Source organism: Ammospiza nelsoni, chromosome 25, assembly GCF_027579445.1.
Source record: "Ammospiza nelsoni isolate bAmmNel1 chromosome 25, bAmmNel1.pri, whole genome shotgun sequence".
NCBI lineage: Eukaryota > Metazoa > Chordata > Aves > Passeriformes > Passerellidae > Ammospiza > Ammospiza nelsoni.
In genome coordinates, this window is record NC_080657.1 from 928,183 (window position 1) to 955,360 (window position 27,178).

Here is a 27,178-nt window from a genome sequence, read left to right on the forward strand (position 1 = left end):
AGCAGGATCCTGGCACACAGAACATTGGAATTTCCTGGTGCCAGGGAGAAGCTGCTCCTCCTGTGTGTCTGAAAAAGGACAAAGGCCAAACTTCTGCAATTCTCAATAAATTTAAATTTAAATTTACCTGGTTTTAGAGCCCCCAGACAGGGGAAGCTGCTGATTTGATCCAGGAACCCAAATCCAGCTGCTCCTCCTTTGCTTCACTGCTGCAAAAGCAAAACCTTACCTGGAATAACAAACCAAACTCATTCTGTGTGCTTCCACATCAGGGCAGTTAAAAAAGGGGGGGAAAAAAAATTAAAATTATTTCTTTTTATCTGCAAGAAAATGTTTATTCTTTGTAAACCCCACAGGGAAAAAAGAGGGTGCAGCCAAGACCAAGGGGTGAACAAAGAGGGAGCCCAAGGGGGGACCTGGACACAAAAATCAGGGATAAATTCCACGTTGTCCCAGGATGGAAAAGCCCTGAGCAGTGGGCACAGTGACACAGGGGGGCTCCAAAAGCAGCCGCAGCAAATGCACTCCTGGAATTTGCATTTTCCTCTTGCCCTGAGTGCCCTACTCGTTTTTATGTTGTTGTTCCATGAGGTAATTGCCGACCAACACCATAATTTAAAAAAAAATTAATTATTTGCTTTTCAGAACCTCCAGAGTCCATTGTTTGTAAAATCCTAAAGGTGGGGCTGGATTTCCTCTTGGCTTCCCCCTCCCAAATCCCCACCCTCCCACTGCAGAAATTGTCAGTGCAAAAACCCCTTTCTATAGATATAAACACACATTTTTGTGTTAAATTTGAGTGCTTTGTGCAATTTGAGGGTTTCCTTGAAAACTCCTCAATAAAACCCCCAAACTCACATTTTTACCTTTGTGCAATTTGAGGGTTTCCTTGAAAACTCCTTAATGAAAACCCCAAACACACAAGTTCAGTTTGTGCTATTTGAGGATTTCCTTGGAAACTCCTCAGCAAGGACCCCAAACTCACATTTTTAATTTGTGTTAAATTTGAACATTTTGTGCAATTTGAGGGTTTCCTTGAAAACTCCTCAATAAAAACCCAAAACTCACATTTTTAACTCGTGCAATTTAAGGGTTCCCTTGAAAATTTCTCAGTAAGAACCCCAAACTCAACATTTTTAATTTGTGTTAAATCTGAGTGTTTGGTGCAATTTGAGGGTTTCCTGGAAAACTCCTGATTCAGAACCCCAAGTTCACATTTTTGTGTTAAATTTGAGTGTTTCCATGAAAACTCCTCAATAAATCCCCAACTCTTGGGCAGCAGGGCTGGGAACCCCTGGGACAGGAGGGGAGACCAAGTGTGAATGAGAGGTGAATAAATAAAAAACCCCAGAACTGCAGCTTTTATTAGGCAGCTTTACAGTGTCTCGTGTACAGAACATTGCACAGCTCCACCTTCACTCTCCAGGGCAGCACCACCAAGGACAAACAACTGCAGAGTTTGGAACTGAAACAGAGGATGGAGCCTGGATCTGACCAAGCACGAGCAGCTCTGAACGAGCTCTGGGACAGAAGCTGGATGACAGTGAAGGGGGCAAAAAAAAAAAAAAAAATACTTTAAACCATCAAGTTTCCTCTTGAAATGTCTTTTCCCAAGGCACTGTGGACAAGACTGTTCAGCGATTCTCCATGACTGAAAAAAACACCATTGGGGATAGAAATATTTCACACAACAACCACCATCACATCATCAGCTATTCTTTATTCCTTCCCTTCAACAACGCCCCTGGAATTTGTTTGGTCCTTTGAGGGGGGAAAATCAAATTATCTTCTGCAACATCCACGTGTTTGTATTGAACACATCAATAAATCAAAGCTTTGTTGGGTTGTTTAACCCTTTCACTGGCAAACTGAGGGGTTTTCCTCACCGGATGAATCTGCAAATCCAATTTAATAATTAAATAAAAAACTGAGGAGAAAGGGTTCAAAACCAAGCAAAGCCCTGTGGTTTTTTGTTTTTTTGTTTTTTTTTTTTCAAGAGGAAACCATGCAAGAGTACATAAAAAGGCAAAATTGGCTACTTGAAAACCAAGAATCGTTTTTAATGCGTTGGCCGAGGAAAACAAATCGCAAAGTTCTGTGAGGTTCCCTAAAAATTTACAAGAAAAACCGATGGGCAGCTCTAGCCAATGCTCTTTTCTCCTGCTGGAAATGACAACAAACACAGTCCCACACGAAACAATTTCAATCTTGACCGCAAGAGACCCCCGGGGGCACAGAGAACCTTGGCATTCCCTCACTTCTTCAGGGGCTGGTACACGGAGGCGTTGGGGTCGAGTCCAGAGGGGCTGGGCTCCACGAATTTGGAAGAATAATGTGGGGACACGGGGCTCAGAGTGCTGGTGGCTGCAGTGTAGGTGATGCTGGGCATCACTGCCATCACCTCTGCAATCTTCTGCTTCAGCTCCTTGATCTCCTGATCCTTCTGCAGGATCTGCCCTGCGGACGGCAAAAAGCACAGCGGCGCTCAGAGCAGCTCAGGGATGAAATCAGCACCCAGCAGCTCAGATCTTCCCTTCCCCAGCCTGAGAGCCTGAAATCAGCACCCAGCAGCTCAGATCTTCCCTTGCCCAGCCTGAGAGCCCTGAAATCAGCACCCAGGAGCTCAGATCATGTCCTGAAATCAGCACCCAGGAGCTCAGATCTTCCCTTCCCCAGCCTGAGAGCCCTGAAATCAGCACCCAGCAGCTCAGATCTTCCCTTCTCCAGCCCGAGAGCCCTGAAATCAGCACCCAGCAGCTCAGATCTTCCCTTGCCCAGCCTGAGAGCCCTGAAATCAGCACCCAGCAGCTCAGAGTCTGCCCTGAAAGCACCAACCAGCAGCTCAGAGCCTGGCAGCCCTGAAATCACCACCCAGGAGCTCAGATCATGTCCTGAAATCAGCACCCAGCAGCTCAGAGCTTCCCTTCCCTGCCTGACAGACACTCCTGAAACCACCCCTGTGCAGCTCCTGGTCTGTGCTCAGAGCTGGGTTTGATTATCTCCAATTATCACAGAACAAATCTCAACCCTCCCATTATAATTTTGCATTACTTGCATTCATAGCTGCACCACTCCTAAAGAATAATTCTATTTAATCTCATTTTTCTGCCTTTTTCCATTCCCCTTCTCCAAACTCCTCACAAAAAGCAAATATTTGGTCATAAAAGTTGTTAATATTCCAAATTGTCCCATTCCCATAATTTCTCTCTGAGCTTTCACACCACCACCACAGCAATTCCTGCAACCTGGTGATGAAAAAACCCATTGCTGAAACAAAACAAAACAATTTCTCCCTCTAATTAAATATTCCTGCAGTCAAACAACCTTCTGCAGGGAAATGAAATGCAAAGTTATTGAGTTGCTCCATGGTTTGCACAGCTGCAAAGCCTGGGCTGGGTTTGATGTTGGTTTTCTGCTCCCTCTGGTGGCAGTGCCCACACTCCCCTCACCTGTTCAGGGTTAAAACAGGTTGGGTTCTCCTCAAATTTAAGTTTTATTTGCTTGAGGAGTAATAAAATATTATTATTAGGATGGCAGGAGAGCAGCTTAACAAGCTTAATTTCATTTATCTCTTTTAATGAGAGAGTTTTTTCAGAGCTTTAAAAGATCTCCAGCTCCTTGTAATGGTTTATAAACTGCAGAAAATAATCATGAATTAATTGAAACACCTATTTTAGTGTTCATTATCATGATGGGCTGGGAAGGTGAGCTCAGATGGCTCCGGCTCCACATCCCCAAAGCTGCCAATGCCAAATTCCCTCTGAGAATTCCCCGGGATTGTGTGGAATGGAATCCCCCAGGTACCTTGGGCAATCTCCAGCTGCCTTTTGGCATCTCCCAGGGCAGAGAACAGGTCCAGCTTGATCCTGGTCTCTGCACTCAGGCTGTTCTCCAGGTGCTGGGTCTTGTCCTGCATGGCCGAGAGCGCCGACATCAGCACCTCGGTGTCCTTCTCGTTCTCCTTGTACTTCCTCAGCTCCTGCAGGGGAAAAAATACCAGGAATGGGGTCAGAATACCAGGAATGCCAGCCTGGGGGCATAAATGTTAACCTATAGGGGGAAAAATGTGAGCCTAAGGGGCAAAAATATCATCCAGAGGGCAGAAAAAGCACCAACATCAGCACCTCGGTGTCCTTCTCCTTCTCCTTGTACTTCCTCAGCTCCTGCAGGGGAAAAATGGGGTCAGAATGGGGCAGTGCCAGCCTAGGGGCACAAATGGCATCCTAGGGGGCACAAATGGCATCCTAGGGGGGCAAAAATGCCAGATTGGGGGCAGAAATGTCATCCTGGGGGACAAAATTGCTGAAATCAGCACCTCGGTGTCCTTCTCCTCCTCCTTGTACTTCCTCAGCTCCTGCAGGGACACAGGGATGAGCATGCCAGGAATGCCAGCCTGGGGCAGAAATGTCATCCTAGGGGGCAAAAATGTCAGCCTACTGGACAAAAAATTGCCATCCTGGGGAGGGGGGGCAACAAAATGCCAGCCTGGGGGGCAAAAAAACCCACCCTGAGGGGCAAAAAATGTCAGCCTAGGAGCAAAACAATGTCATCCTGGCAAACTGTGGCTGGGGGGAAAAAAATACAAAAATATTCTATACCTTCAAATGGAGGGACAAGAGTGCAAAGGGTAGAATATTAATGCCTGCAACAAAAAGCTTCTCTAACAGTTTGAAGATGCTCATGGAATTAAAAGGCTTAATTAGGGCTGGGTTTAATTATCTGGAAGCCATGCTCAAACACTCCAGGGATAAGCCACACTTGTTGTCAAGGGTTTGGTAAACCCAGGGACAAGGAGGCTGCACCTGTGACTGGGAAACAAGTCCACAGCAGCACCAGGTGGGCTTTGAAGAGGCATTAAAAATCCATTTTCATGCAGATTGTCAGTCTGAGCACATCTTTAGGACAGGAATAAGGGCACACATTTGAGCTCTGTAGCTGTAACAAACCCAGCTCTGTTTGCTGCACACCTGCCACAAAGTATTTTCAATATTCAGGCACTTTAACACAAAAATAATAGCCTGGCCAGTGCTCCAGACTGCCCTGGATCAGCAACCTTCAGTGAAATTCATTAGTTATTACAATGAGAGTGGCCACAAGCTCCTTGCATGAGGAGAAAAATGCTACTGAGGGGATTCTACCCTCAGCCTACACACACCAGTGGGTTTGGGGGGAATAAATCCCCATTTAACCAAGAGAATGGTGTGGAAGGAGCCTCTGGGCCTGCTGGAACCATGGAATGGTGTGGATGGAACCTGCTGGAACCATGGAATGGTGTGGATGGAACCTGCTGGAACCATGGGATGGTCTGGAAGGAACCTGCTGGAACCATGGAATGGTGTGGATGGAACCTGCTGGATCCATGGAATGGTCTGGAAGGAAACTCTGGTCCCTCCTGGATCAATGCAAAGGTCTGGAAGGAGCCTCCTGGAACCATGGAAGTATCTGGAAGGAGCCTCAGGTCCCTCCTGCCCCCATCCAGGGCAGGATCTGCACTCCCTGGGCCTTGGTGTGCTGCAGATGCAGGGATGTGGGAGGGCTGGGAGCTCTCCCTGGGTGCTGCCCGGAGTCCCTGGGGCTGGCCATTACCTGCACTTTGATTTCCAGCTCTCTGATCTGGTCCTCCTTCAGTTTGATGTCGATGCTGAGCTTCTTGCACTCGGTCTCCAGCTCGCGGATGCGGCTCCGCAGGGTCTCGGTGCACTCCCCCCTGCAGGGACACAGCACAGCTCAGCAGCTGAGACAGATAACAGCAGCCCTCAGAGATAACAGCAGCCCTCAGAGATAACAGCCGGCCTGCCCCTCCTCAGCTGCGTCCAACACCGACAACTAAAACAAAATAAAAACTGAGGCTTGAAAAGAAGGAGCCAACTTTGGTCTGCTCGGCACAGCGACTCCCCTCACAGCAATGCAGTTACTGAAAGTATTCCCAAATAAGGGAATATGGGAGTGGCTAAACCCAAATAAGGAAAGGTGGGTGTGGCTTAACCCCAAATAAGGGAATGTGGGTGGGGCAAAGCCCAAATAAGGACATGTGGGCATGGCTAAGCCCAAATAAGGGAATGTGGGTGTGGCTTAACCCCAAACAAGGGAATGTGGGCAGGGCAAAGTCCATGTAAGAGAATGTGGGCATGGCTAAACCCACATAAGGGAATGTGGGTGGGGCAAAGCCCAAATAAAGGAATGTGGGAATGGCTAAACCAAATAAGGGCATATGGGCATGGCTAACCCCAAATAAGGGAATGTGGGCATGGCTAAACCCAAAAAAGGCAATGTGGGTGTGGCTAACCCCAAATAAGGGCATGTGGGCAGGTCTACACTCAAATAAGGGAATGTGGGCATGGCTAAAGACAAATAAGGGAATGTGGGAGGTGCTAAACACAAATAAGGCAATGCAGGAGGGGCAAAGCCCAAATAAGGGAATGTGGGCATGGCTAAGCCCAAATAAGGGAATGTGGGCAGGGCTACACTCAAATAAGGGAATGTGGGCAGGGTTAAACTCAAATAAGGGAATGTGGGAGGTGCTAAACCCAAATAAGGCAATGTGGGCAGGGCTAAACCCAAAAAAGGCAATGTGGGGGTGGCTAAGCCCAAATAAGGGAATGTGGGTGTGGCTTAACCCCAAATAAGGGAATGTGGGCATGGCTAAACCAAATAAGGGAATGTGGGCAGGGCTTAACCCCAAATAAGGGAATGTGGGCATGGCTAACCCCAAATAAGGGAATGTGGGCAGGTCTACACTCAAATAAGGGAATGTGGGAGGTGCTAAACCCAAATAAGGGAATGTGGGCAGGGCTAAAGACAAATAAGGGAATGTGGGCATGGCTAAGCCCAAATAAGGGAATGTGGGCAGGGCTACACTCAAATAAGGGAATGTGGGCAGGGTTAAACTCAAATAAGGGAATGTGGGAGGTGCTAAACCCAAATAAGGCAATGTGGGCAGGGCTAAACCCAAAAAAGGCAATGTGGGGGTGGCTAAGCCCAAATAAGGGAATGTGGGTGTGGCTTAACCCCAAATAAGGGAATGTGGGCATGGCTAAACCAAATAAGGGAATGTGGGCAGGGCTTAACCCCAAATAAGGGAACGTGGGCATGGCTAACCCCAAATAAGGGCATGTGGGCAGGTCTACACTCAAATAAGGGAATGTGGGCAGGGCTAAACTCAAATAAGGGAATGTGGGAGGTGCTAAACCCAAATAAGGGAATGTGGGCAGGGCTAAAGACAAATAAGGGAATGTGGGAGGTGTTAAACACAAATAAGGCAATGCAGGTGGGGCAAAGCCCAAATAAGGGAATGTGGGCATGGCTAAACCAAATAAGGGAATGTGGGCATGGCTAAACCCATATAAGGCAATGTGGGAGGGGCTAAACCCACATAAGGGAATGTGGGCAGGGCTAAACCCAAAAAAGGCAATGTGGGGGTGGCTAAGCCCAAATAAGGGAATGTGGGCAGTGCTTAACCCCAAATAAAGGAATGTGGGCATGGCTAAACCAAATAAGGGAATGTGGGCAGGGCTTAACCCCAAAGAAGGGAATGTGGGCAGGTCTATACTCAAATAAGGGAATGTGGGCAGGGCTAAAGACAAATAAGGGAATGTGGGAGGTGCTAAACACAAATAAGGCAATGCGGGTGGGGAAAAGCCCAAATAAGGGAATGTGGGCATGGCTAAACCAAATAAGGGAATTTGGGCCGGGCTAAACCCATATAAGGGAATGTGGGCAGGGCTAAACCCATGTAAGGGAATGTGGGCATGGCTTAACTCCAAATAAGGGAATGTGGGCAGGGCTAAACCCAAATAAGGGAATGTGGGCAGGGCTAAACCCAAAAAAGGCAATGTGGGGGTGGCTAAGCCCAAATAAGGGAATGTGGGTGTGGCTTAACCCCAAATAAGGGAATGTGGGCATGGCTAAACCAAATAAGGGAATGTGGGCAGGGCTTAACCCCAAATAAGGGAATGTGGGCATGGCTAAACCCAAAAAAGGCAATGTGGGTGTGGCTAAGCCCAAAGAAGGGAATGTGGGTGTGGCTTAACCCCAAATAAGGGAATGTGGGCATGGCTAAACCAAATAAGGGAATGTGGGCCGGGCTAAAGACAACTAATGGAATGTGGGAGGTGCTAAACTCAAATAAGGCAATGCGGGTGGGGCAAAGCCCAAATAAGGACATGGCTAACCTCAAATATAAGGAAATGTGGGCAGGTCTATACTCAAATAAGGGAATGTGGGCAGGGCTAAACTCAAATAAGGGAATGTGGGAGGTGCTAAGCCCAAATAAGGAAAGGTGGGTGTGGCTTAACCCCAAATAAGGGAATGTGGGTGTGGCTTAACCCAAATAAGGAAAGGTGGGCAGGGCAACATCCAAATAAGGGGATATGGGCATGGCTAAACCCACATAAGGGAATGTGGGCATGGCTAAACCCAAATAAGGCAATGTGGGAGGGGCTAAACCCAAATAAGGCAATGTGGGCATGGCTAAACCCACATAAGCGAATGTTGGGGGATGCTAAACCCAAATAAGGGATTAATCAATGTTCCAATTGATAAGGGATTCATTCCTTTCTGGGGAGAGCAGAAAAGCAAGAATAATTCCTTTTAGACATTTGGAGCCCTGCAGGTTAAAGTGCCCCCAGCATGTGCTACTGTGGGACTGCAGAACCCCACAAGGAGCACTGCCCCAGCAGGAAAATTCCAGAATTATGGCCAATGTCACTGTACAAATCCTTGATTCCCAGTTCCCAGGTGAAGGGAGATGCTCCTTTCAGCAGGACACAACACTGCAGGAAGAGCAGGTAATTTAGAGCACATGTACATGTGTAAATGTCATGTAGGCACTGAGGCTCAGCTGCAGGGGAGACATCTCCCAGTCCTGCCTTGTTTTAACACAAATGAGCCTCTCAATGCAAATAAAGCTGTTTTTTTTTTTTACATAAAAGACTTTTTAAAGTAAAAGATCAAACACAGGCTCCTCTTTCCCACCCAAAGGCTCCCAAGGGCAGAGCACCTGGTAGCAGCAGCAAAGGCTACAGCTCGTGCTGCAGTTGCTTCTTCCAACTTCTTCCTCTTCTTTTCTTCCATTAATTGTTTTTCTACAAAGGTTCGTGCCTCCTGCTCTGCCTTTAGCTTCTTCTCCAGCTGGCTGATCATTTGTTTGTCTTTTTGTTTCATCTGTACAGCGTTGTGCAATCTGCAGGGGGACAGGAGTGATCTTAAAATCTGTCTCTCATTTTAGGATTATTTAACACAAAAATCAAACTGTTATTCCTGCTCCCATATCCCTGAGAATCCCTAAATTTCCAGATTACAATTCCTAATACTGAACTGTTATTCCTACTCCCATATCCCTGCTTGAGAACCCCGTAATTTCCAGATTATTGTAATCTGGAAATTCCTAATAACAAACTGTTATTCCTACTCCCATATCCTTGAGAACCCCTTAATTTCCAGATTACAACAATTCCTAATACCGAACTGTCATTCCTACTCCCATATCCTTGAGATTTCCAGATTATAATAATTCCTAATAACAAACTCATCCCTGCTCCCATATCTCTGCATGAGAACCCCATAATTTCCAGATTACAAAAATTCCTAATAACAAACTGTCATTCCTACTCCACATTCCTGAGAACCCCTAATTTCCAGATTACAGTAATTCCTAATAACAAACTGTTATTCCTACTCCCATATCCTTGAGAATCCCATAATTAATTTCCAGATTACGATAATTCCTAATTCTTTCCAGATGACAATAATAAGCACCCCAAATGACCCCAGCTCAGCAGGGAGGGTGTTTCCATGTCCCCACATTCCCCCCTGGCAGCGCCCACGTACTTGTTCTGCAGCAGCTCGTTCTCCTGGCGCAGCTGGCCGGTCTCTGCGCGCGCGCCGCGCTCGGCGGAGCTCAGCGAGCTCACCTGGCTGCGCAGCTCCTGCTCCACCTGCCTGCTGGCCTGCAGGTCAGCCTTCAGCTTCTTGATGTCCTGCTCCAACCTGGGGGCACAAGGACAGCAGCACGGGGTAGGGATGGGCTCCCTGCTGAGGGAAACCAGGAGCCCCACAAAGGCAGCATGGTGCACCTGACTCCTGTGACACTGTCACGGGGGGCTGAGGATGAGGGGAGAGACGAGGATCTGACTCCATGTTTCAGAAGGCTTGATTTATTATTTTACGATATATATTATATTAAAACTCCACTAAAAGAATAGAAGATTTCATCAGAAAGCTAGCTAAGAATAAAAAAAAGAAAGAATCATAACAAAAGCTTGTGGCTTGGACTCTCTGTCTGAGCCAGCACACTTCGATTGGCCATTAATTAGAAATAACTAACATAAGCCAATCACAAATCCACCTTTTGCATTCTACAGCAGCAGATAACCATTGTTTACATTTTGTTCTTGAGGCCTCTCAGCTTCTCAAAAGGAAAAATCCTAAAGAAAAGACTTTTCATAAAAGATGTCTGTGGCAGACACCGTGTTCTCAAGGCTCATTTATTAATTTATTATACTTTATTATTTATTACTTTATTTGAGATAAATAAAGTAATTTTATTTGGGATAATATTTGGATTTATTACTTGATTTGGAACCCAGGGAATTCCTCTGGCTGCCCTGGAGGGCTCGAGACCCTGTCAGGGAGCTCAGAGACCAAGAACTCTGGGCCTTTGATTCAGCCCTTGGAAAAAAACAAATACCAACCTTATATGAAGTATTACAAGCCATGAAAGTTTAAGTAGAATGACTGTGAATTTATCACAGGGTGAAAAATAGATTTTTGGGGTTTTTAGAATGGGGGTTCAGGGGGCAAGATGGAGAAATTTGGGCATGTCCAACCTTTTTCCTTCTTCTTCTTGGGTGATGGTGGCACTTTTAGATTGGTTTAGAGTAGAAGCTCACTGTCTAACATAGGTGATATTGGGAAGTTATTGTAAATATTGTACACGTCTTGTCCTGCTCCAAAGCAGGACAGAGCCACACACACACACAGATTTAATTCTGTCCACAAATGCTGAGTTGGATTTGCCAGCCAGAGCTGTGAATTGTCACCTCAACATGTTGGTGCTTTCTTGCAGCACATGATGTGCATGCCGAGTAAGAGGATGTGTTAAGTCACCCCCAGCTCAGGAGTCAGTAAATTTAGTTTTAATTGCTCTTGAACAGAGACCATCTGCTCTACACTTGAAATTGTAGCTTTGGAAAGTTCCTGAAGATTCATGTAATCTTTTTAATTAAAATATTGTTAAATAAAACACATTTTGGAGGAGAGGCACTCAGCTCACTTTCATTTTCTCCCACAAATGAGGTTATTGATTCCTAGACTAAAAACACATCACAGGTGAATAATCAACCCTTTTAAACTCTGTTACACACTCACTGAAAGCAATACACCCCAGCCATTCTCACACAAGCCTCCTCTGCTCTGCCAGCTATTGATTGGGGAGTTTTTAAGTGTCCATAAAGAAGATGAAGGTGCTTTTATTTCCTAGGCTTCCATTCTGAATTGGTGGCAGTGGGACATTAAGATGAGGAGAGCACTCACAAAAGCCAAAAAGAGCTGCCCTCAGTGACACTGAGCAGTGCAGATGAATGGCTGGAGCCTTCTGATTTCTTAATGAAACATTTTTGGGCTTCAGGGCAGGGAAAACTCAGCCTAAAAGGTACTGAGAGATGAGCAGGGAGAACATCCTGTGCTATTGGCTGCAGGGAGAACATCTGTGCCACTGAGTGCAGGGGGAAAGTGTGGGATCCCCAAGGCTGAGGAAATCCAGAGAGGTGGCTCTGGAACAGCAAAAACACCCAGAGAGATGAGAGGGGGAATGAGGAGCCAGGGGAGCAGGGCTGGGCTGGGACACCTCAGCCCCCTCCTGCCCCAGCTGCCTCTCCACATCCATGGAAATGCCCTCCCACAAGATTAACTCCTTCAGTGCTCTATAAATGATCAAAAGCACCCTCAGACAGAAAAAAAATCAACTTACAGGCGAATAGTAACAGCACAAAGCAAATACTCACCTCAAAGGGAAGTGCACAAATCACTTGGTGCTCTGCTGAGGGAAAGAACTTGCAAACCTGAGCAAATATTCCAACCTCAGCCCCAAAATGGGACGAGCAGCTGGTTTTAGGGGAGTGGTGCCACCCTGTGCAGTGTTAAATGATGGACAGGGCAGTTGTTGGGTAAATGAAACGCTGTTTATATAAAAATGATCATTTCAAAGCTCCCACAGGGCCCTGAGATGCTCTCCAAAAGCCCCAGCTCTGCCTGGCACCAGCAGCTCCTGCAGTGAAGCTGCTCCTTTGAGGGGCCACTGTGATCCTGCTGGGACTGACAGGCTCTCCCTGCAGCTCCTGGGAGCAGGAGACAGGGATCCCCAAAAAGACAGGGACCCCCAAAAAAGCCACGAGTCCCCCAAAAAGCCAGGAACTCCCAAAAAGACAGGGAACCCTCAAAAAGCCAGGACCCTCCTGTCCCTGCTGCCATTCTCAGGGCTGGAAATGTTCTGTTCCTGAGTTCCCTGCTGCCTTGGGAAGGGGCTGCAGGAGGGATTGGCTCCCACACTCCTCATTTCCATTCCCAATCCTGATTTTCAGTTCTGTGCCTGCCTTCCTGGGGCAGGGAAGCTTGGCCATCACCCCCCTGCAGCTGCCACAGGAAACCTTCTGCTGCTTTAACCCAGCCAGGGGGTGAGCAGGAGGCACCAGCCCCTCTCTGCCCACCAGTGATGTCACCAAATTTTACAATATTAGCACCAAATGGCCACAAATTCACATTAAAAACCTCCCAGTCTGTCCCTGCAGGTAACACCATTTTAGGAAAAGTGAAATAAGCTGTGGCAGAGCAGCTTTTGCTCCACCAAGAATTTTCCCAGTCCAAGTGCCAGAAGATGTCCTCGTTATCTGTGGGAATAATTAGTACATGAGACAGCTTGTTCATCACCTCTTGTGCCAAAGGCAGGACCTCTGTGGATACAGGCAGTCCTGCCAAGCTGCACTGCCAGGTTTTGTGTGCTTTCAGAGCAGGGATTTTTAAGGGTGCTGAAAGGCAGAGGCAGGTCATGGGTTTTGCAGTGTAATGTGCAATACACAACAAAAAAATAATTCTGCAGCAATTACAGCTTGGACTTGTTCCATATATTGAGGCTGTGAATCTGCTCCACCTCAGAAATCAGGGAAATGGGAGAAGGGATGGGTTTGCTCTTCTGACAAACAGCAGAGTGCAAAGGGACCCAGGCTGATCCCAAATGGATCCCTCCAATGGCCCCATGGCCACAGAGCTGGGAAAGAGGAACTCACATCACAGATTCAGTGCTGAAGGGCTTGACAAGCTCCCAGCACCCTCAGGAGATGTCTCAGAAATCCCCAGAGGTTCCTGAGCCCCTGGGACCCCTCAGCTCCAGCAAGGATGGAGAATCCCCAGGGATGGGCATCAGGGAGTTCCTCTCCATAAAACTCAGGCCCTGACATTGCACCAGACACAGCAAAAGGAAAAGCTTAGCTTCAAATAAGAGCATGTATAAAATACATACATAAACCTTAACTTCAGGACCCTTCCACATAGAACACATCAAACAACTTTAACTTTACAGAGTTAACAACCCTGTAAAGCTCCTGGTCTCCAAAACCTCCTGATCCTGACTGTCTCCAGCCCTGCTAATCCCAAGCCCCAGCAGCAGAAGGAACATTTCACATTTGCAGAAGGAATATTTCACATTTGCTCCTGGTTACTCAGCCCAGGGCCATCCTCTGTGGACACAAAAGGAAAGCAGCTTGGTTCTGCCACCCTGCTGGACACCCAGTCAGAAAAAGCAGCTTTATTTGGAAGCTGGGCAGATCTGAGCTGAGTCTGAACAAATCAGGACTTCACTGAGCCCTTTCCAGGCTCCAGCAGACTGAAAGTTTAATAACAGGAATGAGTAACACTCCTGCAAGTGGAAAAACTGATGAACAAACGCCTGGAACTCCAGGAACGGGATAATGGACAAGGTTAAAATAAAAAAGCACCATGAATTTTTAAATTTAAGTGCATCCATGCCATCCAATTTGTCAGGTGAGTTTATGCTCTCACTGGTGTGGGAGTTGCACAGCCAGGCTGAGCAGAAACAAGATTCCATGGATGACTGCAGCAGGAGCTGGGTTTGGGCTGTTTGCATGGGGACATCAGGGACAAGAAACAGCTCCAGGGACCTGTGCCACAACTCCACAGCCACACATCCCAAAAACACTCGTCTGAAGGAGTTCAGACTTCAGGAATTCCCTCTCAGGGCAGAGTAAGGCCCTTTGAGTCCAGCTGTGCTCTGTGTCCTTCCAGCAGCTGCAATTGCCTCAGGACAGGATCTGTTTTGCTGCAGACTCATTTCTATAATCCAAAACTCACCCTGGGGAATTGGTGAGCACCTGCTCTGAGCTGCCACACAAGGATTTCAGCAGGAAACTCCTGAACACAGCAGCTTTAACCCTCAGTCCCTGTCCCAGCACACATCCCCAGGCTGGCAGCTCTTTCCAGGTGTTTAACTGGACTAATCCTGTCACAGATCCCACTGACTGGCTGCTTTCTGACCCTCACACAAATGCTCTACACACATTAGGTATCAATTAGTCCAGGTGTTTAATTGGCAGGATCCTGTCACAGATGTCACTGGCTGGTTACTTTCTGAACCCCACACAGGTTCTCCACAGACATCAGGTATCAATTAGTCCAGTGTTTAATTGGCAGGGGTATGTCAATCAGGGTAGAGTGATTATCAGAAGGGAAAATAATATTTCCATTGAAGTAACTGTGTTCCCACAGCACAAATCCTCTGAGATAAAAGCCCAATTATCAAAGGTACCTGCAGGGAAAACAAGGCTGACCTGCCCATTAAGCTGGCCACCATTGGTGGAAGAAGGAATAAGAGACACGAGCAGGTGGGAAATGCTGGAGAAGGGCAGAACTGTGGGACAGTTTTTGTTCCAGACACGTCTCCATGCACAGCCACAGCCCTTTCCTCACTGCTGCTTCTCCTGACAGCACATGACAACACCTCTGATCCCACAGCTCCATGTCCCTCTGAACTTCCAGGAGCAGGGTAAAGCTGGGATTTTCCATGCTGCCAGGTCCCAGGGCTGAGGGCAGAGCTGAGCTCAGCTCCACAGCAGTTCTGGCTCTCTGCACTCACTTGGAACTGGAGATTAAAGCAAAAGCCAAACACTCCAAAGGAAAAACAAAACCAAAGCACCTGTTCAGGCAGCAAGAAAGCCCAGTGAGCTCCCTGGAGGCAAGGCAGGAGCAGGCAGGGACAGATGAGCTGATTTCCTCAGGTTTTCCTCCTGCCTTCCACCAGAGTATTTCTGGTGCCTCACACCAGAGCTGTGAGCCAGGGGAGCAGCAGATCCTGAGCCAGACAGGAAGCAACCTGCTCCAGAATGCAAACAGAACCCAGGACACAGCTGCACACATCTCTGGAGATCCTGTCCCACCACTGCACAATTCCACATGATCACAAATGACATTTTCCTGATAAAGAGCAAATGAAACCCCCGAGTCCTGATGGAGCAAGGGAGGATGAGACAAGGCTCAGGCCCAACTTACCTTACCAGTGCATCTGGTTTGCTTAGCTGGTTATTAGGAATACAGTTTTCCATTAAGTCCTTATGTGTGCTCGGGCTCTTGCTGGCACATTTCTGTTTTTTCTCATTTTTGGAGGATGAGGAGGGGATGCTCCCGTTGGTTGCACTGTGGCTGCGGGGTGAGGAGTTCACAACCCCACTGACATTTTTGTAATTTTTGGACGAGGCAGTGCATGAGTCCTCTTTCAAGAGGTTTTCTGTACTTCCTACAAGATCATTATTTAATCTTTTACTATTGATATGGTTTTCCATATATTCAATTTCTTGTATTTTAGAGTCTACAGGTTGCAAAATGTTGTTGTTTATTCCAAGGTTGTGTTTCTTTGCATCCTTGTCCTTTTCTTTCCCTTTTTCTCGATATTCCAGCTCTGGCAACGTTGCAGAGATCTTTTTGTTGGCTGGAATGCCCCCATTGTGCTGCAGGAGTATTGAGGAATCCATATCAGATAATCCTTTGGCTGCTGCAACACCAAAGTGAAAAAAAAAACAACTTAGTTCATTAAATCCATCAATACCATGCCACAGACAGAAAAAATCATTATGGACACATCCATCATTCCCTGCAGGAAACAATCAGGATTGGAGACTCTCTAGAAAAGAGAATCCAAAGTCACCAATTTTAAGGCTTTTTGCCTCATTCCAGGCAGGAAAGAGGATTTAAGAATAAATAGTAGAGCTTCACACAACACTGACTGATGCAGCTGCTAATGAGGAACTGAGCAGAGGGGCCACAATTCCCTTTTCCTGTCACATTAACCCCTCCAAAGTGATTTCATTTCTGCCCCTCTGAGCTCACCACCCTCCCACCAAACAGAGCCAGGAGCTGCTGGAGCAGCTGCTTGTCACAGACAAATTTTATGAAAAATCCTTTTGCCAGGATCTTTTCTCCTGAGAAGCTGAGAAGCTTCAGTTTCTCCATGTTTTGCTGCTTTGGAATGTGATCTGGAGAATTGTTTACCCAGCTTGTGAAATTGGTTTTACTCGGTGACCAATGACAGCCACCTGTGTCGAGGCTGTCAGCAGTCACAAGATTTTATTATCAGTCCTTTCTTCTAATCTTTTAGTAGAGTGTCAATATATCATTTTCTTTTAATGTAATATATACAGTAAGATAATAAATCAGCCTTCTGAAAGATGGAGTCAAGATTCTCATCTCTCCCCCCATCCTGGGACCCCCAAACACCCCCACAGCTCCTCCCCAGCACGTCTGGGGTTTATTTTTCCTTGGAGCAGCACAGAACAGAGCACACACGAAGGGATAACTTGCCTTCCTCTGCCTCCCTCTCTTGCCTTTGCAGCATCTGCTGCTCTGGGGGCAGAGCCTGCTGCAGGAGCTGCATGTAGAACTCATTCTCCTTCTGCACCTCCTTCTGCTTCCTCAGCCGCATCTTGTAGCTGACGTAACTTTTAAAGCCAAAGCCCAAAGTCACAACAGGGTAGCCAATGCTGAGGAGGAAAAAAACAACAATATTAATCAAATATATACATAATTCATCTACACATATTCGTATATATATGAACATGCTCCACAGAAACTGATTTCTAAAGTGGTTTTTGCTGTTTCAAGAAATGCTTGAGATAGCCACACTGCAAATTCCTCCCAGCACAGAAAGGTGGCACTGGGTCCTTGTTTACACACATTTCTCATGGAATATTTCATGGCAGAATTGTGAGGGGAAAACTGAACAGCCAAGCCCTGGACCCAAATAAAAAACCCTGATTATTCATTTTCCTGGGTAATAAAGGACAGAGAAGCACTCACCAGTGTGCTGCAAATGGACGACAAAGGTCCACGTGGAAGTTTTTTAAATCTTTAAATCTAATGGCTGCTTCAATATAAACAAAAAGTATCCACAGTGATACTGTTGGTAAGCACACACCTCTTTCTGTGGAGAGAAGGGAAACAGAGGCACTCAGGGACAGAGAACAGGCAGCAAAGATTTGAAAGTTATTTTTACAACATTTCAGGAGTCTGAGGAAACAAACCTTAAAGATTTTCATAAAAAAAAAAAAAAAAAAGCAAGTTCCCATCACACCCCTGGCATCAGGGCTGACACAAAATGTTCCCAACAAACCCCAAATCCAACAATCTGGGGAGTGAAAAGTTACCCTGAAAAAATTTAAATTAAATTTGATTGTGGGAAGGAATTAAACCACCTCCCCCAGCTCCATTTCCTCATCCAAACCCAGGGATTTGTGAGAACAAACTCAGGGAGAAAAGGGCAGCAGAGGGGGATAAAAATTCTCCATGGAATCCCAAACTGTGAGGGCAGCCTCTGGCACCACCAGCTCAGAAACTGGATCCAGCTTTGCTAACACAGAATTAAACTCTGATCACTGAAATAACTGATATTTGCACATTATTAACTAGATTATCAGCACAACAACTGAGTGTGGAAGAACAGAACACTGTCACAAACTTGTCCTGTGTGCTCTGTAATTGTTCAATCACTGCAGTAGAGTTTTAAAGTCAGGAATTCAATTTTCTTTTAACTGCTCTGGAATTCCTGTTTATTCCCCTTCAGTTCCTGCTGACTGGAGATGCAAAACAAAAAAACAAACCAAAATTTTTAACTCTAAAAAAGCTGCATTAAGTGAGGCAACAGCAGAGGGGATTTGTTCCTAAAAGATGTGAGATACACACTGAGCCCTGGAAGTTGTCAATAGAGAAGAGTTGGAAATACAGAAATTATAAATGAGTCAGGAAGCTGTAACTGAAGAATAATGCCCACCTGTGTGCCACACATACTGTACCCACACATAGGTGCTGGCAGCAAAGAACAGCCACTGGATTGGGATGAAGAGCAGACAGATGATGTTGGAGGTGAATGCTACACACACAAAAAATACTGAGAAGGCCTGAAAGAAAGGAGGGAGGGGGAAAAAGAAGAGAGTTTGGTTATTCCAACCCAAATACAGTTTTTTATATATATTAAAATACATATAATAAATTTCACATAAAATATCTAATAGCTATAACTTTATAAATCCCCAATATTTCTAATATTACATGTTTAATTTTAATATTAAAATATATATATTTTTATATACAAATGAGTATTTCTAAATAAAAATATATTTCATATTTATATAAAATAAATATCCAAATCCATATAAATATATAAATAGCAATATTTTATATAGATATGTATATTTTTATATAACCATATATATATATAACCCTATAGATAGATAGCATATGTGTATATATATACACATATATATACATATTTTAAAAGTTTATATAGAGGGTTTTCTTTAAAATAATGCAGAAAGTCTCGCCTGTTTACACACATATAATGTTATATATAATTCTGATTCATTCAAACCCAGCTCAGGAATTTAAACAATATTTCTCCGTGGTGAAATTTGGATAAATCTTTATTTCATTTCCACTGGCCATGGATCAAGTATCCATCAGACAGAAGCCCTGGTGCTGTGAGGGGGCTCTCAGTGCCATTGTCACTGAGGAAAATGGAATATTCCTGGGAATATTCTGGGGAGGTTCTGTGCCACTGTGCCTGTGGAAAATGGAATATTCTGTGCCACTCACCAAGCCCTGGTATCGGAAGGAATCGTAAACGCTCCTGATGAAGAGCCAGAAGGGCCACAGGTACTCAAACCTGAACTCCAGCACAAAATCTGCCAGCAGCACCAGGGCCCACACCACCAGGAACTTCAGGTACAGGAAGGTGCTGGGGGAAGGAAAAAGCAAGTTTCAGGTCAGGATTTCCAACAGACAAACTGATTTTTTTTTTTTTTAATTAAAATATTCAGAATTAAAACTAAGGACAATATAGAAGAAAATACCAGCCAAAATAATTTTATAAAATACATTTAGGTTCGTTTTTTGGTTTTTTTTTTTTATTATCCCATTACAGCAGGCCTGGCCTAATGAAGCTCACGCTGAATTGTATTTATTTTTCCCAACACTCAGCAGGGTCACTGCTCATCAGCACCACGTCCCTCTGCAATCTCACACAGGGCAGTCCTGCCACAGGTAACCTCTCCCAGCTGCAGTGTTCCTTTCCCAGTCCCCTCCTGCCCCTGGTGCTCAGGAATTTCGTGTTCCCCTCCTCAGCAGGCTGCAGATGTTCCCTCATTTAACACAGACTGCAACACCAATAAACTGAGATGTATTTTAAGCCTACAGCAATTTAAGGACTGTTTGGATACTGAGTTATCAGTGGTAGATTTGAAAACATTTCTATGAAGGCAAATGGATCCCTTAAAAACAAACAAACCTCAGAAAAATGGAAGCACGTGAGGCCTGAGACCAGCCTAACTTCTATTTTTAATTATTTCTGAGCCACATTCCCATGTTCTGAGCCCTGCATTTTGAACCACTGATGATCCTTCTTGGCAACAGGGCTTAAAAACACTCTGAGCTCGTACCCAAGTAACACTTGAGGCATCAGCCCAATCCACTCTTCCAAAAAAGCAGCAAAACCCCTTTTCCCCCAAACCCACCACCCCAGATCTGTCACTCCAGCTCCTCGATACCTTGTTGTAACTCTATTAGGTTACAACAGAAGAAAAAAGGGTTAAAAATATTTGTTTCTCATTTAAATCAAATGCAAATTGTCCTTTTAGTGACTTGTTTTCCCTCCTGTGCCAGCACAAGCAGCAGAACTTTGCCCTGGAACGTTCAGTGGGAGGTGCCAAGGTTGGCACCAGTGCCAGGCAGGGTCGAGTTTCTGCCCTGCTCGGGGCTTTTTTAGGGACTTGCTCACAGCTTTGGGGAAGAGACAAAACCCCAAATTTCCAGGGAAAGAGCTGGGTGCCAGCAGAGGTTTGGAAATGATTGAACTTGCGCAGCTCTCACCCAACCCAGGAAAATTCCTGGATCTCTTGGGAGCCAGAGGTGGACGGCAGGTGCCTGAGAGAGCCCTTATCAACTGAACTGGCTGGGAAAAAATACAGCAAAAGGCTCCAGGAAACACTTCAGGGGAATGGAAACAAAATTAATGGCACACACTTGCAAAGTTAAGGAAGTGCTTTCAGGGTTTTCAGTTCCGAGGGACCTAGCCCCAGTCACAAATTACTGTTAGAGAAGAATGAAACTAAAATTTCAGTGGGAGTACTGCAAAAAGCCTCCAACCCAACAAAATATCCCACACCAAAACCCCTTAAATGGTCACACTGTCCTGGTGCTTCCACACCAGGTGCCTTTCCCTGTCTATTTACAGCTCAGATAATCACCAGAAATCTGTAAAAAGCAGCTGCACTCAGGGAATATTTGACACTAAAGGTGACATTTGGGTCCAGATCTGAGGATTTCCATAAAACCATCACAGCCAGGAATTCCCTGCTCAGTTTAGCTGTGTTGTGGAGCATTTCCCTGGGTCACTCCCGTGGTTATTGTTTATTTTCCTGCCACTGCCAGGCAGGAGCAGACCCCATTTTCCTCAGGACACGAGGGCTGTCAGGACTAATGCTGCCCAGCCCTGAAGTGCCACTCCAAGCGAAAGCATTTGCTGAGCAGGAGTTCTGTAGCACAGCCATTAAAGTGATTTCTGATATTAATTCATATCAATCCCAGGGCCCCGCTGACACTTAGCACCTTCTAAAGTGGAATTGGAACAATGCAACGCTTGTAAGGAGGTTTTGCCAACACTATTAAAGAGCCTATTCCTCATTGTCTGAAGGCTCCAAAGGCACTCAGAATTCCAGGAGTTCAGGGAAGTCTCACATTCTCAATCCTGGGGCTGGCCCCAGCAGGGAAGGGCCCAAATCTCAGATCCTGCTGGCCCTGAGGTGCTGCACAGCCAGGTCTGTGCTCAGGCCAGCCCCAGCCCAGCTGAAACACATCCCCAGGAATTAAATCCCTGGAAAACCTGTTTATTGCACAGGATCGAGTGTATTCCACGAGGCCAACTGGAATTCTGAGGTGGATCCCAATACAGGGAAGATTCCTGCAGATAAATACCCAAAATCTGGGTTATCCAGTTTCCTGACACATGGCAAAAATCTGCCCTGGCAGAGGTTTAGGGCCAGGGCTTTCCCCATGGAACAGCATATGGCATCAGTGCTGGAGGGTGAGGAAGGAAGGATGGACACATCCTCGCCAGGAGCAGGGCACAGGGCAGGGAGGAGCAGGGATTGCAGAGCTGCAGTTTCTCTGAAAGGTCAGTTGATGGCTAATGCACACTGAATAGAAAGATTTATTCATAACCCTGCAGTGCCTCTGCTCCCCATTTGAATTTGCAAATAAATAATTTTCCTCCTTATTCCTCCTCCCCCTGCAAGTGCCAGATGCCATTTCCTTCCCCCCCTCCCCTTTTTTTTTCTCCTCTCTTGTTCTTTGTTCTCCTTTTACTGCCCTGCAGGAGCAGATCCTCTGCCAGCTCTAAGGTAAAAACACAGCCAAAAATCCCTAGGAAAAGGCCCAATTCTGCACCCCAAACCCAGACTGGGGGTGGATCAAGCCTTAATTCCATCCCACTGTTATCAGCAAGGCCCAAAGGCTGGAAAGGCAATCCTGGCATGTTCCACTGGCAGCCTGACTCATCCAAGACAATGGAGTGGGGTGGGAGGCAGCCCCAGCCTGGCAGGGAGCCAGGGGCACAGGTGAGCCTAAAAAAGGTGAATCTGAGCATTTGGGTGAAATCACCCAACAATCAACAACCCCCCAGCTCAGGGTTAGCCAGCAGCCACAACACCAGGCATGCTGAGGGGAGATTACCAAATATTAAAGCTTTATCTAATAAGCACACAGACATATCTAAGATTGTTATCAGTGGGCAGAAGGAGGGAAACACAGCGAGTCTGAAAGGCAGAAAACATCACTGCTGGCACTGACCATGAGAAACACCTGCCAGCCACAGGTCTGAAAGGAAAATAAATGTGAGGAAACTCAGGAAAGCTCCTGAGCCCTGATTCAGGGCACAGAGGGCACCCAGCCCTGAGCTGGGCAGAGGAAAGGGAAATAAATCCCTGCAGGGGCACACAGTCAGCTCCCAGCACTGTGGGGCTGGCACAGCAGGCACTGCCAGCACTGGGAACTCAGCTGTGAACCCCAAATCCCCCCAAAATGCAGCCACAGCAGGCACTGCCAGCACTGGGAACTCAGCTGTGAACCCCAAATCCCCCCAAAATGCAGCCACAGCAGGCACTGCCAGTGCTGGGAAATCAGCTGTGAACCCCAAAAATCCCAAAATGCAGCCACAGGAGCCCCTTCAGCTGCAGGGAGTGAGAGCCAGGGCACAGCAGAGCACATGAAATGCAGGATAAATGACACTGGAGCCCTGCACTGAAGCTCAAGTCATAAAAGGCAGCTCTGCTGCTTTGCTCCAGACCTCCAGAAAATGCTTCAGCCTCTATAGGAAGCTGGTAAAAGAAATGAGCAGGAGGAATGATTCTGGATTTTCAAGAAAAGCCTAAAAAAGGCCACATTCCTGGAGGTAGTGCTGGTTTCCCTTCCAGCTGATTTGGCTGTCAGAAATCCCTGGAACGCAGCCCTGCCAGGGTCCGGGTGGCAGAGGGAACCAGGAGTGTTTATGGCACCCAGGAGTCCTGTCCTGTGCCACCAGGGCCACCTGGAGCTGAGCCAGGCACCCACCTGGCTGCCATACAGGGCAATTTCCATCCAGCTAAAATAACCCTGCTCTGAGGGAACACGCACTATATTCCAGTATTGTCAGGGATCCCATGAGACAGCATCATCAGCTGGTGTGACAGCACAGCTCCGAGCAGGGATGTGTGGAATTCATCTTGAGACTTGCCCAGCCAGGAAAGGGGCACCGGGCAGAGCCAAAGCAAGCAACAGCAGCAATGCAGCTGGAGGATTTCAGCCACAGCAAAGATGAGGACTGGGAAGACTTAGGAACAAGCAGGAACAAATAAACTTTAATTGCTCAACTGATGACAAGCTGCAATGAATGCTTTAATTAACAATTAGGGGTTTAATGCATGCACACTGCCAAAGGTAGGAGATGTTAAATCACTTGAGCATTTTTAAACTGTTGCCATTGTTTTACACAGGACAAGGCAAAATTTGGAATATGAACTGTGGAAATAAGAGACCCTCCTATTCCCACCATGAGTGTGGTGGGTCTGGAGATCTGTTGGAAGCAGTTATTTTTAATTATAATAAAGTTCTTTCCACAGATCCTTCAATACTTCTGAAGAGCATAAGTCACTGCAAAAATCAGCATTCCCAGATCATCCACACCTTTCAGTGCAGCCCAGGAATTTATATTGCTAACCCTGTTCTGTTTTTCTATCACTTTTTATAATCTTCTTCAGTTTTACACATGCAGTGAACTCTGCCACCAGAGCTTCCCTGCAGCACAATTCCTTCTTTCCCTGCTCCAAAACTCCTCATTTTCCCAGCTCTCACTCACAGTGACAGCTCTGCCTTGCTCACATGCCAGGCTGGACAGGAGGCTTAATTTAAGATCAGGCTTAATTTAAAAACCAAACAAAACAAAGAGTTAAGCATCCCAATGGTGCTGTTTGCTCAGCCTGGCTGCTCTGCCCATAAAGCCAGGATGCTTCCTCCCGATAACTGCATTTACTGGGGCTGTGTAAGCTGATGGGGACAATTAAGATAAGCTGAATAAGTAAGTGCAGTAATTACAAGAATTTAGACAACTGTAGTTCTGTGAGAAGTTACCTGTATTTGACCAGTGAATTATGGAAGCAGAAAAAAATATTTTAAAAAAGAAAGATCCCAGATCCATGTAGAAAAACCTCCCTCTGCTTAGATTGCAAAGGGAAAAGCCTTCCCACTATTTCTCCTTTTCTGTGTGACAACACTCTGAGCACACTGATTGTTTCTGTTTAGCAAACTGCCACGTGAAACAAAGGCTAAAAATCCATCCCTGAACCAAAGCATCCCAGGAGGAGCAAAGGCAGAGGTGCCTCAGCTGCTCAGAGACTCCAGCAGCTCTCCCTGCTGCACACACTCAGCTCCTGGAGCTCCTCTGAGCTTTCCCTGATTTCCCCTCCTTCTCTCACTCAAAGGCAAAGCATTTGGAATGACTTTTGAAATCAAATTATAAACAATTTCTAACATATTTGAATTATTCTTCACCTTGAATAGTAATTTCCACACAAGGGATTATTTTCTTTACCATTCCAGGCAGGGCTTCCCCAAAAGCTGAAAGTCTGAAGCAAGAAGCTCTCCACTCTCACAGATTCACTCCAAGTGGGATAAGCAGCACACTGGGACAGTTTTATTCCTGTCACAGCTCCCCAGCAGCTGCTTCCCTCATGCAAAGTTAACATCTGAATTGTATGAGCTCGCTCAGGTTTCCAGGCGCTGCATTCATCAACCCCACTGAACTAGAAACAGAAATGGGACAGCAGCACATTTACTACAGCTCTCACCAGCTCCCGAGGCTCTCCTGACCCAAACTCCTGCTGACTGAGAAATGCACAATTACTGCACGCCACAGAAACATAAAAACCTGCCACAGTCGGGAGAGCAGAGCTCTGAGCTGCTCCTTACACGGGATGGGTGCTAGGGCACAAACCAGCCCTGGGACACAAACCTGTGAGCACCTGGGAAACTCCAGTTTAGAACTGGAGCATCACATCCCTGGGACACAAACCAGTCCTGGGAGCACCTGGAAACACAACACATCCCTGGGACACAAACCTGTGAGCACCTGGGAAACACAACACATCCCTGGGACATCAACCAGCCCCGGGAGCACCTGGAAAACATCCCTGAGACACAAACCTGTGAGCCCTGTGAGCACCTAGGAAACATCCCTGAGACACAAACCTGTGAGCACCTGGAAAACATCCCTGAGACACAAACCTGTGAGCACCTGGAAAACATCCCTGAGACACAAACCTGTGAGCACCTGGAAAACATCCCTGAGACACAAACCTGTGAGCCCTGTGAGCACCTAGAAAACATCCCTGAGACACAAACCTGTGAGCACCTGGAAAACATCCCTGAGACACAAACCTGTGAGCCCTGTGAGCACCTAGGAAACATCCCCGGGACACAAACCAGGCCTGGGAGCACCTGGAAAACACAACACGTCCCACGTGCATCTCCCTTCAGCGCTGCTGGGCTCCTCGCTGCCAGGGCCAGGAGCGAGGCGGGCACCTGCTGTGTCCCCCTGGTACACACCGGGCTCTGCCCACACCGGGCCGTCCATCCCTGCCCCGGCAATTCCCAGCTCTCACGGCTTCCCCACAGCCCCAGCAGCCCGGCAAGAACAACTCTGAGAGACCCCGAGCGAGCAGCCGCCCGGGTGCGAGCCTGAGCCCGGGAATGCCGAGCCGGGAAAGCCTCCCCGGGCAGACCCAGCTGAGGCGGCAGCGGCAGCTCGGAGCTCCGGCAGCGCCCAGCTGTGAGAGCCGGCCGGGAAACCCTGCCCAGGCGAGGCTCGGAGCTCCGGCACCGCCGGGGAACCCTCCCCATGCGAGGCTCGGAGCTCCGGCAGCGTCGGGGGTGACCCAGGGCGAAGGCCCCGGCGCTGGGCGCGCACCCCGGGGCCGGCTCCGGCCGCTCCCTCCCGGCAGCACCGGCAGCACCTTGGCCAGCAGCAGCCCCGGCCCCGCGGAGCCCCGGGGGCGCGGAGGGCCCGGGGCGGGGCAGCGCCTGAGGGGCGCCGGGGCGCCATGACGGTGACAGGGCCGGGGGGCCCGGGGCCGCGACCCGCCCGCTCCCGGCGCCGCGGCGGCCGCTCGGTACCTGCCGTAGATGCCCTCGGTGATGCGGTTCCGCTTGAGCGGCCGCCGCAGTTTGCTGCAGTCCGCGCTCCGCCGCTTCATCCCGCCGGCCCGGCCCGGCCCGGCCCGCCCCGCTCACGGCAGCACCATCCGCCCCCGCGGGGGGTTCCCGAGCGCGGGGCTTTTTTTTTGGGTTTATTTTTCTTTTTTTCCCTTTTTTTTCCTTTTTTTTCCCCGGGAAACAAAGAAATAAAAATAATTCCTGGTCCGTCCCTCCCCGCCGTGTCCCCCCGCGCAGCCGCCGCGCAGCGCCCCGCCTCCCCGGCGATCGCCAATCAAACGGTTGATCCCACCTGAGTGACAGCATGTCGGACCAATCGGCAGCGGGCAAACGCAGACAGACGGTAAAACGGACCAATCGCAGTGTCAGAAAGTTGAGCCCGCCTCGTGCAGTCGCGTGGCACGCCCACCACTGTGAATGACGGCCCTGCAACCCAATCAGAGAGGATTATTTGTGATTGATGGCCTGTCAACCAATCAGAATACAGATTTTGGTCTCCTCCTGCCCACTGTGCTGCTGGCTAGTTCCCGCCCCCTGCGGTGACCGACAGCAAAATTGCCCAATGGAGGATAAACAGAGAAATAAAAGGACAGCTCAGCCATCCACTCGGAAACGGAAGAAGGAGGGCTCTATTTCCTCTGTCACCGTAGCACCGAGGTGCCACCTCTCCCGCTTGATTGACAGCCTCGCTGGCAAATGGGCAGTTGGGGAAGGGGACACCCCGTCTCAGGTGCAGAGTCAGGCAGTGGCAGTTTGTGACGCCCGGTGCCGCCCCCACAACGCGGCCTGCGCTGCCGCTCACCGGAGAGCAAAATAACCCCCAACGTGACGGACAGGCCGCACCACCCAATAAATAGCGCGCGTAGCTGAGTGACAAGACATCGGGCCA

At 47.6% G+C, this 27,178-nt stretch overlaps 1 protein-coding gene across 2 annotated transcripts; it reads right to left on the reverse strand.

The window, feature by feature from the left end:
- Positions 1 to 1,700: 1,700 nt before the first annotated feature.
- On the reverse strand, positions 1,701 to 27,043 carry MACO1 (macoilin 1). Of its 2 annotated transcripts, none has more exons than XM_059488553.1 (11): positions 26,582 to 27,043; positions 19,147 to 19,288; positions 18,326 to 18,452; positions 17,356 to 17,479; positions 16,861 to 17,039; positions 15,556 to 16,054; positions 9,829 to 9,987; positions 8,999 to 9,181; positions 5,587 to 5,707; positions 3,805 to 3,979; positions 1,701 to 2,457 (listed from the first exon to the last, which is right to left on the reverse strand). In XM_059488553.1, exons 1-11 carry the CDS (start codon positions 26,593 to 26,595, stop codon positions 2,255 to 2,257), a joined length of 1,926 nt encoding a protein of 641 aa, XP_059344536.1. In that variant the 5' UTR covers positions 26,596 to 27,043; the 3' UTR covers positions 1,701 to 2,254. The 2 variants fall into 2 exon arrangements, with proteins under 2 accessions (XP_059344536.1, XP_059344535.1); XM_059488552.1 differs by lacking the exon at positions 26,582 to 27,043 and adding an exon at positions 26,251 to 26,510.
- Positions 27,044 to 27,178: the final 135 nt, after the last annotated feature.